This window comes from Pimephales promelas, chromosome 1, assembly GCF_988280905.1.
Source record: "Pimephales promelas chromosome 1, fPimPro1.hap1.1, whole genome shotgun sequence".
Classification (NCBI taxonomy): domain Eukaryota; kingdom Metazoa; phylum Chordata; class Actinopteri; order Cypriniformes; family Leuciscidae; genus Pimephales; species Pimephales promelas.
Window position 1 is genome coordinate 45,278,296 of NC_142769.1, and position 12,860 is coordinate 45,291,155.

The 12,860-nt window shown below is 36.9% G+C and overlaps 2 protein-coding genes across 3 annotated transcripts in view; one reads left to right on the forward strand and one right to left on the reverse strand.

Annotated features, from left to right (window-relative positions):
- Nucleotides 1–345: 345 nt before the first annotated feature.
- On the reverse strand, nt 346–6,134 carry ecsit (ECSIT signaling integrator). The gene is made up of 8 exons (XM_039659455.2): nt 6,002–6,134; nt 5,096–5,289; nt 4,590–5,004; nt 4,289–4,512; nt 3,006–3,063; nt 2,637–2,785; nt 822–942; nt 346–727 (listed from the first exon to the last, which is right to left on the reverse strand). The coding sequence occupies exons 2-8, from the start codon at nt 5,234–5,236 to the stop codon at nt 480–482; spliced, it is 1,356 nt and encodes a 451-aa protein (XP_039515389.2). The 5' UTR covers nt 5,237–5,289; nt 6,002–6,134; the 3' UTR covers nt 346–479.
- Nucleotides 6,135–6,180: 46 nt separating this feature from the next.
- The window catches only part of eml3 (EMAP like 3), a 52,408-nt gene continuing 45,728 nt past the window's right edge, over nt 6,181–12,860 (forward strand). Inside the window, exon 1 of one of the 2 annotated variants that reach the window (XM_039659451.2) lies at nt 6,181–6,684. In XM_039659451.2, coding sequence (XP_039515385.2) covers nt 6,660–6,684 — 25 coding nt within the window. In that variant the 5' untranslated portion in view covers nt 6,181–6,659. The remainder of the gene's footprint in view (nt 6,685–12,860) is intronic. The other variant, XM_039659450.2, reaches the window with a different exon arrangement.

A 12,860-nucleotide genomic window follows, 5' to 3' on the forward strand; every position in this document is an offset into this window, starting at 1 on the left:
TTTGCATAATTGTAGACAGATCTCAATTCAAAAAATAGTGTGGACTTGGTAACTAAATTAAATCATTTTAGATTCATGTAATGCTACCACACTCTAATAGATCTCAATTGAGGTCTTAAAGGGATACTCAACTTTTTTTGTAAATAGGCTCATTTTACAACGTCCCCAGAGTTAAACAGTTGAGTTTCACCGTTTTAAAAAGCATTTAGCCGATTTTCTGATATTTAGAAGAATATCAGTAACCAGACAGTTTCTGGTCTCATTGACTTTCATAGTAGGAAAAAAATATACTACGGAAGTCAATGAGACCAGAAACTGTCTGGTTACTGACATTCTTCTAAATATCAGAAAATCGGCTGAATGGATTCGAAAACGGTAAAACTCAACTGCTTAATTCTGGGGGAGTTGTAAAATGAGCCTATTTCCAAAAAAGTGGAGTATCCCTTTAATAAAATGCATGGCATTGTGACACTGAACTCTCACTGGTTCACTCTTTGTGAGCGCTGTGGTTCGTCTTCAGTGATTTGATCTATTTCAACCTCCTGCTCAGGGGTTTGCTGAGCATCTGACGAGGTTTGCAGTTCTCGAGGTCCAGTTTCCAATCGAAACACAGTGGGGATCTGGCCCAATATGGGACATGCCTCCTGTAGACCAGAAATCCACTGAGACAGAGTGGCTTGGTCACCCTGACCGGTCATACACATGGCGTAAACCAGCCCCTCTTCCACTGCGGGATCAAATCAACAGAAATCATTGTGTATAATTGGTGATATGCAAATCACTTCATTCAAGCCAAGTTGACCATGCAATATGTGTCTCACCATCATCCACATTGAAACTCTGATCATCACCAATGTCTCTTTCCAGGTCGAGTTCCACTCGCTGAGGATAGAAGAGACTCTGCTCTGGACCAATCAGCTCGGGGTCGATGTGTTCCTCAACCTACAAGAAAATCAGATGCTAATGCATAATCCAGAATGTAAATGAATTCTTAATTTTATTATTATGTATTGTATTGTTGTATTCTTTTAAATATCGTATATTAAAGAGGCCATATTATGCCCTTTTACAAAGTCTTAATTTTGTTTTTGGGATCTACTAGAATATGTTTTCATTCTTGAATGTTTAAAAAACACATTATCAATCACATATTTTAAATTGTTGCAGCATCTCTCTTCCCAGTCTGTCAGTAACGCTCTGTTTAGTCTCTATGAAGACCCTCCTTCTGAAAAGTGCAATTTGCTCTGATTGGTCAGCTGGACAAATGTGTTATTCATGTTCCAAAAATGTCACGTACCTTGCCATAACCACGAGTTTTAACACACTACTAATGCGACTCAACCAGGCCTTTACTTTGCATACGACATGGGGGAGAATTAGGGGCCATTTGCATCTAAAAACGGAAAACTTTATGTGTTTTGGTCATTCATGTACACAACAAGAGCGTTTTAGGGGCCTATAAACGCAAACTTTTAAAAATTGGGTTTCAAAGTGCAAGTTTTTGAAAATTATACCGTTATCGTCTCCGTTTAAACTTAAAAAATGCGGATTTGTGAAAATGGTCACGTCATGCGGATATGAATTATGTGTTCACTCCATAGGCGCGTAGTGTTTCTTTAACAAAGTGACATCACCAACTACTGGCCTGGGGTGCGTTTCCCGAAAGCATCGTTAGCCAACTATGGTCGCAAGTTTCGTCTTTACCAATAAAGTTCAATGGAAATTGCGCTAGTTGGCTAACGATCATGCTTTCGGGAAACGCACCCCTGGCATGCATGATGCCGCATTTTTAGACAGTTTCGCAAGAATATTAATCAATGACTTGAAGATAGTTACACATCAGCAACATAAATTCATTAACCAACCATTCAGAAATGTCCAAAATTCCCTTCTTGAGTCTCTCCATCATTGTCTGATTTCGGCTTGAACATAAAAGGCTAAAAGTTTTTGAAATTTTCAGTGCATGTCTGTGTGAGCTGCTAACACACGATCTCTTGAAGCTCCGCCCTCTGTGCCGGTAGCAGCTGCTCATTTGCATTTAAAGGGACAGACACAAAAACAGTACGTTTTTGCTCACCCTCAAAAAGTGACAATTTTAACATGCTATATAACAATATCTGTGGGGTACTTTGAGCTAAAACTTCACATGCACACTCTGGGGACATCAAAGACTTATTGTACATCTTGTGAAAAGGGTATTATACCACCTCTTTAAAGAAATTAATAAATAGGGCCCAATTTTCACCCACTGTGGTCCCACAAGAAAAATAAAATGGGACTATTAGAGGGTCCAGTGTGATTAGCCATGTAGCCCACCTTGGTACCATTATTAGCAGCACCCATTTGGGACCCAAGTGAGCTCATATAATGAACCTCCAAATAGGCCCCAATTAGAGCCCACTATAGATCATCATGTGACCCATGGGATAACATACATAGAACCACATTTCCCTGGGCCCAAGTGACAGCCCATCAAAAATCCTCATGGAAATGTTGGCTGGGTTGTAACTTTGCAGCGCTTTTCATTCTCAAACAGCAAAATTGCACAGTAAAGAAAGTTGAAAATGTAAAAAAAAGCATAATAGGTCCTCTTTAAGGAAATTCTTTAAATGCCATCATTAGCCCAGTTATAGTACCTTTTCCTCAGGTGGTATAGGGTCTGCCCTAAGTAGGAAATAATGAACACAAGTCTTCCTGAGCCACAGTGGAAATGGGCCTTCCACATACACAGGCCTGCAGGGATTGTGTTTAGCCAGGAGAGAGCGCTGGTCTGGACTTTGAATACCTAATAACAAGTAAAAAAACAATGGGCTTGGTTTTAGTGCAATTTCAATTTAAAAAATTGATGTCCAGTCACTTGGCAAACGTGTAAGTGTAAAGTTCTCACTATTTTCGTATCATTCTTTATCTTAGCAAAGATGAGATAAAGATGACATGCATTTAACCCAGAATATTTCTTAAATAAAGTCGAAGTTCAATTATCACTAATGGTAAGATCTACATACCTAGAATATGGGGACGTGTGACTTCTTGTCCTGTTTCTGTGATGTCTGTTGACGGATACTACAAAGAGTGAAATAAAGCACATTTATCAGACTGAAAAGCCTTCATTTCCAGAAACAGTTCAAACATACACTACCGTTGAAAAGTTTGGGTCAGTTTTGTTTTTAAAAACATTAATACTTTTATTTAGCAAGAACACATTACCGTATATTGATTAAAAATTACACTACAGGCATTTATAATGTTACTTAATCTTAAAAAAGTATGACAGTTTCCACAAAATTATTAATGTTTTCAATATTGATATTAATATCAGATAACACTTTACAATGAGGTTCCAGTTGTTAACATTATTTAACTACATTAGTTAAAGGGATAGTTCTGTCGTTCTGTTTAGGATAAATTCTGTCGTCATTCACATACCCTCAAGTTATTTCAAACCTGTACGAGTTTTTAACTTCTGTTGAACACAAAAGAAGACATTTTGAAAAATGTCGGGGAAAAAAATATAATGGAAGTCAATGGGTGCTGTCAACTGTCTGGTTACCAAAGTTATTTAAAATACATTATTTTATGTTCAGCAGAAGAAATAAACTCATACAACTTAATATTCATTTTAAAATACATTATTAAAATCAAAAGTTGTATCTGTAAATATTATTTAATGGACCTGCGATAACATAACAAACTAACAAATATGTATTTTATAACTAACATTAACTACGATTAATAAATAGGATACAATTGGAACCAAATAAAAATCTGAAATGATCCTCAAGCATCAAATCAGCATATTAAAATGATTTCTGAAGGATCATGTGACACTGAAGACTGGAGTAATGGTGCTGAAAATTCAGCTTTGCTCACAGAAATAAATTGCATTTTCAAATATTATAAAATAGAAAAATGTTGTTTTAAATTGTAATAAACAAAATTGTTATAAAATTAAGATTTTATAAAAATTGTTATTAAATTGTTATAAAATTGTCTGTAATGTACTGAATTGTTGTGATCTTTGCCGCTGCCTTGGCCAGGATTCCCTTGAAAAAGAGATTAGTAATCTCAATGGGATTTTTTTTTTTTCCTGGTTAAATAAAGGCTAAATAATAATAATAATAATAATAATAGCCTATTTCTAAATATTTTAGGTAAAAATCAAATTGAGCATAAGAGACATCTTTGAAAAACATTAAACAATTTTACAGACCACAAACTTCTGAACAAGTTCTGCTTGTGTGATGCAAAGGTCTTTATGACAGCTCAAAGCAGTAAATTAAAGGATCACCTGATAGATTGTTACTTTAGCATCCGGGTCATCTGCAATCCGGGCAAGACTGAATCGAGCGAGTTCAACCGGGTCACTGGGGAGCACGTGTGGGACGGGGAAGGGGTTTACGTTCTTGAATCTGGGAAACCAGTACATCATACGCTGGTACTTCCTCATGGGATGACTCTTTTCCCCAAATATCTGAGCCAATAAAACCTTGGTCTCTACATTGGGTATGATACCTGTTCAAATTAAGAAGGAAATCATTAAAGCAATGCACCAGTTTCGCTTTCTCTCTTACAAAAACACAGACACACACCATAATTCTCCATCTGCTCCAGCAGCTGTACTCCACACTCTTGCTGTCGCGGGTAGTGGTTGAACATCCTCTGTATGAAGTTCTGTGGCACGAACACCTCTTTCGGAAACACGTCTAGGAGTCTGTTGTAAACGGCAATGTCTCGTTCAACTCCAAATTCAGGCATCTTCTTCAGGGCAGCATAAATAAACTCCACATGTCCTCTTCGCCGAATGTCCGCCTTGTTGAAAACATCCACGACCCTGTTAAAATCAGCCTTGGTCTTGGAGTCTGTAGTAGCTCGCTCAAATAAATCATCGTGTGTGATCAAAGTTTTTTCTTTATGGTGCGTTGAATGTTCAACTGCCTTTTCAAACTCTGGCTGGTTTGGACGACTCGTGGAACAAACTGCACTGCGATGGAGTGACCTCAAAAACTTGGAGGGAAAAAAAGGACAGAAGAACAACAGGCATTAATGCAGGTGCCCACAGAGTATAAAGCAGCATTATTCAGAGGGAAGCAGATACCTGGCCACTGCTGTGCTGCGATCCAGGGGTTTGCAGATGTGCTCCGCCACTCTGGATCACTCGTTGTACACTCTGTGTCCCCAGAAACCGTGCAACGCACACATTGCACTGGATCCGAAACAGGTGACGAGGAGCGTTCATGATTATGACATCACAAACCACAGCAGATTAATTACAAATGTACTGAAATTAACCTGGAAAGGAAACAACATACACAAACATCACTATCACAGTATTAATATACATTTTAAATGTAATAATGTATTCATTTATATCTATATTATCTTAGAGAAATTAGTACATCTATCTATCTATCTATTAATCTTAGGCTAATTAGTAATTATATAATGCATAAATTATCACATTATTGTGTATCACTGCATCTATCTATCTATCTATCTATCTATCTATCTATCTATCTATCCATTAATCTTAGGTTAACTAGTAATTATATAACTCAAAAACAATCACATTATTGTGTATCTGTCTGTCTGTCTGTCTATCTAACTTTTTGTCAGTCTATCTATCTATCTATCTATCTATCTATGGCTAATTAGTAATTATATAATCAATGCACAATTTATCACATTATTGTGCATTAATCAATCAATCAATCTATCAATCAATCTATCTATCTATCTATCTATCTGGTTAGCTATCTATCTCTATATGTCTGTCTGTCTGTCTATCTATCTATTTGTCTGTCTGTCTGTCAATCTATCTGTTTGTCTGTCTGTCTGTCTCAGAGAAATGCAATTATAGCCTATAAAAGTCATTATATAATTTGAAATTGAATCATATTATTGTGACCTTTACAACTGACTTTTTCCTATAAATGTAATTGGCCTATACAATAAAACAATGAAATGGCAAGGAAACGCTAAATACTACTTTATCAATACTCACGGTCAGTAAATCCACTCAGATTTCATTCTGCTGTCAAGTCTCCTTCAAACACGCACCGGCTGGTTTCCTGGTGCGTCGTCGTTCAACTCCCCTCCCCTGAAACATCACGAAGAACGTTCCACTCCCATTGGTTCCGTGTTATTCTTATTCACGCAATCAGCGCTAGATGGCAGCCCGGCATTGGGTGGAAACTAGATGAAGCTGTCAAAGTTATGTTTTTACTTTTTCTTCAACCGGGGTTTGATAGAGAGGAAAACTGTACAGCAACTAAGTAGCGAGACTTATTTCAGTTTCGCTTCGTGCAGTTAGAAGTATAACGTTACATTAAGGAATCTCACGCCCTCAATCAACTTCACATGGACGCGGTTCCTGGAGTAAGTTAAACCCATGGTTAAACCCAGCCCGCGAGATCGTGCACTTGCCTCATGCGACAGATACACTCTCTGCGTGCTCATTTCCTGGATTCGTGATTTCACACTCACGACAACTTCTGCAATCTTCAGTGGCTCCTCCACGCGAGTGTTGGTGTGCGTGAGTGTCCCGCAAGCTCTTGGCGATGCTGTTGACAGCATTTATAGAGACATGCATTGCTTTTCTGCCAATGGATACTAGTTTAATCCAATATTTGCGAGATCTTTAAGGAGTGTTTAACTCAGACATGGATGGATCAACGAATAGCCTTGGTGAGTTTCTTATCTTTATGTCTATAACTTAAATATAAACGATAAACAACTAGGACCAACTAACAAACGCTTTGGAAACAACATTTCTGAGTTCACATTTGGAATCATGCCAATTCTGTCAGTATTTACAAATGGGCTGTTGGGTTACTGTCAAAACATTTAAAACTGATTTTTTTTTGTTGTGTGTGTGTGTGTGTGTGTGTGTGTGTGTGTGTGTGTGTGTGTGTGTGTGTGTGTGTGTGTGTGTGTGATAAATGCAGGGTGTGATTAAAAGACTTACACTATCAGACTTCCCTCGCAAAACTAAATTCCATGGTAACCAGTCTTCGACAAGTTTTGGCGATACTATTTAATGGTAACAAGCCTAAACTGGTTTTCTGGTCCTAGTTAATCTGCTAGCCAGGCAAGCTGGTTTGAAAAAGTGCACAAAACCACCCTAAAACCAGACAACAACAGGCCTGGTCTGCCTGAGAGACCAACTTAGATTTAAGATAAAAAAAATTATGACAACTTCTAACACTTTGGCTCCCATATTCATTTATTATTCTTTTTAAGTAACACAAGTAGTAGAAACTTGTTTTTTGTTGTCAACTCTGTTCACCATAGACATTTTTCTGGAATTTCACTCAGACGTTTTTATGTTAGTTCTGGGAAGATATTGTTGTGCAGCCATTTGTGTACTATTGGATATCAAATTAATTCAAAATCTATTGTCCTATACATTTTCCAAGCAGTTTGAATGTCATTCAGTCTTTAATGACACTGACACAACAACAATGGCTGCACTGCAGTTCATTGCGTCATTTTTGTCACACAAACTCGTGCCAAGTCTCGCTTCCTCTGTTGGCCTTTATGGTTATCTCATCAAACTCTCTCCTTCCCAACTTCCAATGTTTCTTACACTCCATGGCAGGCCGTTTTTACAATTGTTAACACTGAATAGTATTTTTATGATTGGCTTTTATAAATCAATCAATTAGGTAATCCAAAACACTTAACTCTTTATTAGCTAAATACAAATAATTTTTCCCAGAAGTATCTTTTCAATAGATAATAGTTTTTCATTACATACTAGTATTTAAAATAGCGACACAACTATTCGACTTACGCAGCTGGTACTATTCCAGTTTTACTATAACTTACTTATTAGAAACTAGTACCTATTAATGAGACCCAGGCCAGTACTTGCTAGTAACATGGATAGAGCTGTCTTGTCGGTGGATTGTAACGCATCACAGTCAGTCAGGTAACGTTACAAGGAAGTGAGATGACGGCTACTAATATTAGGTAATAGGGCTGGGTATTGACACAAATTTCACAATTCGATTCGATTTCGATTCACAAGCTTGCAATTCAATTCGATTTCGAATTCGATTCGATTCAATATTGATTATTTTGCATATCAGTTACAATAAATGGCGAATTTTCTCAAATCTCTTAACTAATGCTGTAAACTATGGGAGTCTAGTTGTAGCCTATAGGCTTAGGTGATAATTAACTGTTTTTTATTGCAATTTAAAACAAAGATTATTGCGTTTTTTTTTTTGTTTGTTTGTTTTTTTTTGGATGCGCGCAGATCCGCGATACACTTCCATTCATTCAAATGAAACAGGATGACTAATCGATTCTTGAGATTTAAGAATCGATATCGGTTCGTAAAAATGAGAATCGATTAATATCAAGAAATCGATATTTATTACCCAGCCCTATTAGGTAAGACAAAAAGTTGTATTTTTCGCAACTTGTGTGAAATAATATGTGACAATCGGGTCCAGTCGGATTTGTGTCTTCCCGTCGGGTTCAGGTCCAGTTTTCGAATAATAGACGGGTCCAGGTCTGGTCCGGGCAGTACATTTATGGCATTTCTCGGATCTGCATGGGTCCGGGTCCAACTTTCTAAATAATGGACTGGTTGGGTCGCGTCGGTTCAGTGTATGAATTTCAGTTCGGGCATGAATTTCTGGACCCGTGAAGACCTCTAGTCCAGACACAAATTGTACAAAGTTAAGTGAGTCCATAAGATATGATAAAAAAAACTATTTTAAATAGTCAAGGTTTAAATTGCTTGCCATAAATGGCTTCTTGTCTAGACCGCTTTGTTGGTTTGGTAATGGGAGTGTTGTAGTTTGTGATCGCTTGCAGTGTAGATTTTCCACATTGAATGGGTGTCTGTAACAGTGACACCACATGTGCTTTTGTTGTGTTTTAATTGTCTGGTAACATGCTGGGCCAGTGGAGAGCAGTAAATATCATGGCGGAAGCCCTCTGGCATCATGCTTTTACCACAGATGCTTAATTTTTCCCAGCTTGTCTTTCTGTGTCAGTTGCCTCAATGTCTGGATCTTGTCAGAAGAGATGATTGCGAAAATATCAGATAATTGGTTGGTGCAACTGCAGTGATTGACAAGCTGACAGTGACATGGTCTCAAAGTGTTCGGCTTTCCACAATTTGTTTTAAAAGTGTTACATTGGAAGCCGTTTTTGTTTGCTAGTTTGTGAATGCATTGATTTTAGGTTTTACGTTTTAGATGAGATACGAGAATTGTCAAAATAAGGTTTCTTTGATCTCAAAAGCATTTTGAAACTCTATCTTGGTTGTGTAATGTGTACAGAGTTTGGAAGATATCAAATGCATGAGTTAAACACGTCTCAACCAAAATTCCAGGATTAAACACAACACAAGTGTTTCTTTCATTACTCACTTGACTGAACAGAAACAGATCTGAAAATGTTTGGATGGAAGAATTTCGAATGGAAAATCAATCTCTCATTTGTTTCTGTTTATCCTGGAGAGTCAAATAGGCAGAACTGACGAAATTGTTTGGTGAAACACTACAAAACCTCCCAGCTAGTTTCCTCAAATAAGCCATGAAGGTTTTTGTATCAAGTTTTGTCTTGTTCTTTGTCTTATTGTGGGAGGTGAGAATTTGTGAGTAAGAATGAAGATGCAGGGGGCGGACAGCGGCGTACAGGAAGTTTTGCCGTCGCCGTAAGGGGTGTAATGCAACGCTGACAGGAAAGACAGCAGCGGCAGGTGGGCGGACTGAAGTACCACATGAGGCTTATGATATGATATTTTCATGTATTATACCATGGCTCAAAGTGAAAACTGATGTACTAATATTAGGTTTTGTGGAAAGCCAGATTTTTTAATGGTTTGTTTAAATTGCAAAATCAGTTATTGCAATTGGTCAACAACAAATGATTCACAGGCTTGGTTCAGCTGAACTGTTTTGCATGGAACGTATGGTTTTGTACATTTATTTTTAGCGTTTCGTTTATTCTAACTAGAGCCAGACCGATATAACGGCAGGCCGATATTATCGGCCGATATTAGGCATTTTCCAAAATATCGGTATCGGCAGTTATATTGGCCGATAAATTAATATTTAAAAAATAAAATAAACACGCTTCAACCATGTCATGTTGGAATGTTGGAGTGTTGGAGTTGTATAGTTTGTCCACCAGAGGGCACTCTACACCCTCCCTGTTGGCAAGACTCGTTTATAACGCGCAACACATTGTAGCTAACCACAAAGCTAGCTAATGTCACTATTATCAGTGGAATTTAATGAGCTTTGTTAATTAATTAATGAGCTTTGGTTCCTCCTCTGTTCTGTTGCGACAATAAAAGAAACAAGTTTCTTTTTAAAATGCATTATCATATTATTTTAATTGAAACTCATATATAACAACAAATAACTTATGTTAGGAGATCTGTTAATGTTTTGTTGTGCGTTCCTGAAAAAAATAAAATAAAAATATCGGCCGATATATCGAATATCGGATTTTAAAACCATCAAATATTTGTATCGGTATCGGCCTTCAAAATCCTTTATCGGTCGGGCTCTAATTCTAACATCTTGGTTGTATTTGGGCTTGCAGATTCTGAATGTTATTTTGCTTCAGGATCACAGCATACTCTGAGCTGTTTGAATTTTTTTCAGAGCGCAAGTTATTTTTTTTATTTTTTTTACATTTCAGACTGGAAAACAGTTCAGTACACTGTAAAAAAATATTGTTGTTTTAACTTAACCTGACCTGGTTGCCTTAAAATTTTAAGTTGATTGAACTGGAAAAATTGATTTAATACAATGAAGGAGATTGATTTAATCATCCAAAACTCAAAATAATAAGTTATCTGAACTAAATAAATTATTTCAGTTGATTTGACAAAAGAAAAAATGTTGTGATAACAAATCTTAAAAATATATTTTTTTTACAGTGTTCAAAACTGCAATCAAGAAATTTTCAGTAAAACATGAACAAGCTAGCCTTTCCACATTATTTTGATATCTCCTTCTGATTGTCATATTAGATAAAGAAGTCTATCAAGACGGCTTGACGCTCATATATACTCCTAGGCAACAAAAAAATAAGTAGGGCCAAATCACAAATGAAAAAATCTATAGTGGTCTTTTGATGGTATTCACCATTTTAATCCCAAATCACTGGTCAGGAAATTAGCATGAATTGCAAAAATACTGTGTAGATAAAGTAACACGGAAAAACTTGTAGACAGCTTTTTACAGGAAGAAGAGTCAGTGTTGTTCCCCTCAATATGAAAGGCTTCAAACAGTTCATAAGTAGTTGAAAAATGTCTCCCAGTTCGTTTTTCAAATCTGGACTCTGCCCAAGGCCAAAACATGAGCCTGATGGACTTGTTCTCAAGCCACTACTTGGTTGGTTGTTTTTGCAATTTTTGGCAGGCGCGTTGTCTTGTTGGAAAAATAACATCTGATCACTCCTCTTTACTATAACAACTTTTCATTTGTGGGAAGCAAGTCATTATGCAATATTCTCCTGTACTCCAAAGCATTAAATGACTCTTCACAGTGAAGTAGCACCCCAATACCAGATCAATGGCACTCTTCCATGCTTCATTGGGGTTGGGATGCATTTATTATTATATTTATCTACATCATGCAACTCGTGTTTCATTGTGATTCACCACTCCACACACAACTTCCCAAATTCTGACTAAAACTTAATTCTGTATTTTCTTTGATCTTTTTCTGAGACTGCAATTGCTTTTTAAGTAGTGCATTTGCTTAAATGTAGCTAATTCTCCTGACCGATAATTTAAGGTTAAGACAATTAAAAGCTTGTCTTGGCCATTTTAAGCTTGGCCCATTTTTTTGCCAGTGCACACTATTGAATAGTGTATCCCACAATGCAATGCACTTGACCTGGCCTTTTTTTTTTCTTCAAAGTGCCACAAATAAACCAGGTCTACTTCTTGACTCATTGTAGGATGACTGTAAACAGTATAGAAGAAGACACAACCAAATTTGATGCACTTTAAAAATGCTCAAAATGGGGTCATGTCACAATGTGACAAACATAATAAAGTCATGTGTAGCATTTCATAATGCATACTGTTTGACATGTACTGTAAAATGCCTTGCGTAAGATTTAAGGCCCCCTCAAGTTTCACTTCAAGTGAAATTGAAGAATGAACTGGTGTGATGTTATTTTGAACAGCCTAAATGAAGTTCATTTCGGGAGTTTAAAACAGCTTGCCAAAGGAAACTTTCCAGAACAGTTCACTCCAGCTGGTGAACACCTTCGAACTACCACTCATGGTAATTATGTAATAGGTAATGTGCGCCGCTGAGGCTCCGCCTTCATTCACATTAAAATCTTTTCTGGTTTTCCCACCGCTGTCTTTTTTTGTGTGTTTGTTTATTGTGTTATTTAAAAAAAGGGAAGGATGCAGCACATATACATATTCATCTAAATGCCACTCTTAGCCATGTGGGCAGCATTAGGTATTAGGTACCTCTGTGTGTTTTAAACTTCTTTTTACCCCTAAGCGAAGAACAGAAATTAAGTTCTCTGTGAGTATATCAGGGCCTTAGGTTGGTCGAAAATGGTTATTTGTGGACTAGAATGAAGAATTTGGAAGAATCTGGCTTTTTTTTTACCATAAATTTCTGTTGTAATGTCTATATTAAGTGAATGGTTGTGAAATAAGATAAGGAACTAGAATGTACATTTCCAGAAGAAAGGAATAATTTACTATCAGGGTTGTTGAATTATTAGAAAATAATGCACACCTGGGGTGGTGATGCTTGCCACAGTGTGATGCATTATTTTCTAATAATTCAAGTATCAATTATTCCGCTTTATATGGATACCTCTTACAAACCCAATTCCATAAAAGTTGGGACACT

Excerpts from the sequence above, each read along its gene's own strand:
- ecsit (XM_039659455.2), bottom strand. The coding sequence starts at position 5,236 with ATGAACGCTCCTCGTCACCTGTTTCGGATCCAGTGCAATGTGTGCGTT. Across the intron at positions 5,005-5,095 it reads CGCAGCACAGCAGTGGCCAG|TTTTTGAGGTCACTCCATCG; the intron begins GTATCTGCTTCC and ends TTTCCCTCCAAG. Across the intron at positions 943-2,636 it reads CTATACCACCTGAGGAAAAG|GTTGAGGAACACATCGACCC; the intron begins GTACTATAACTG and ends ATTTTCTTGTAG.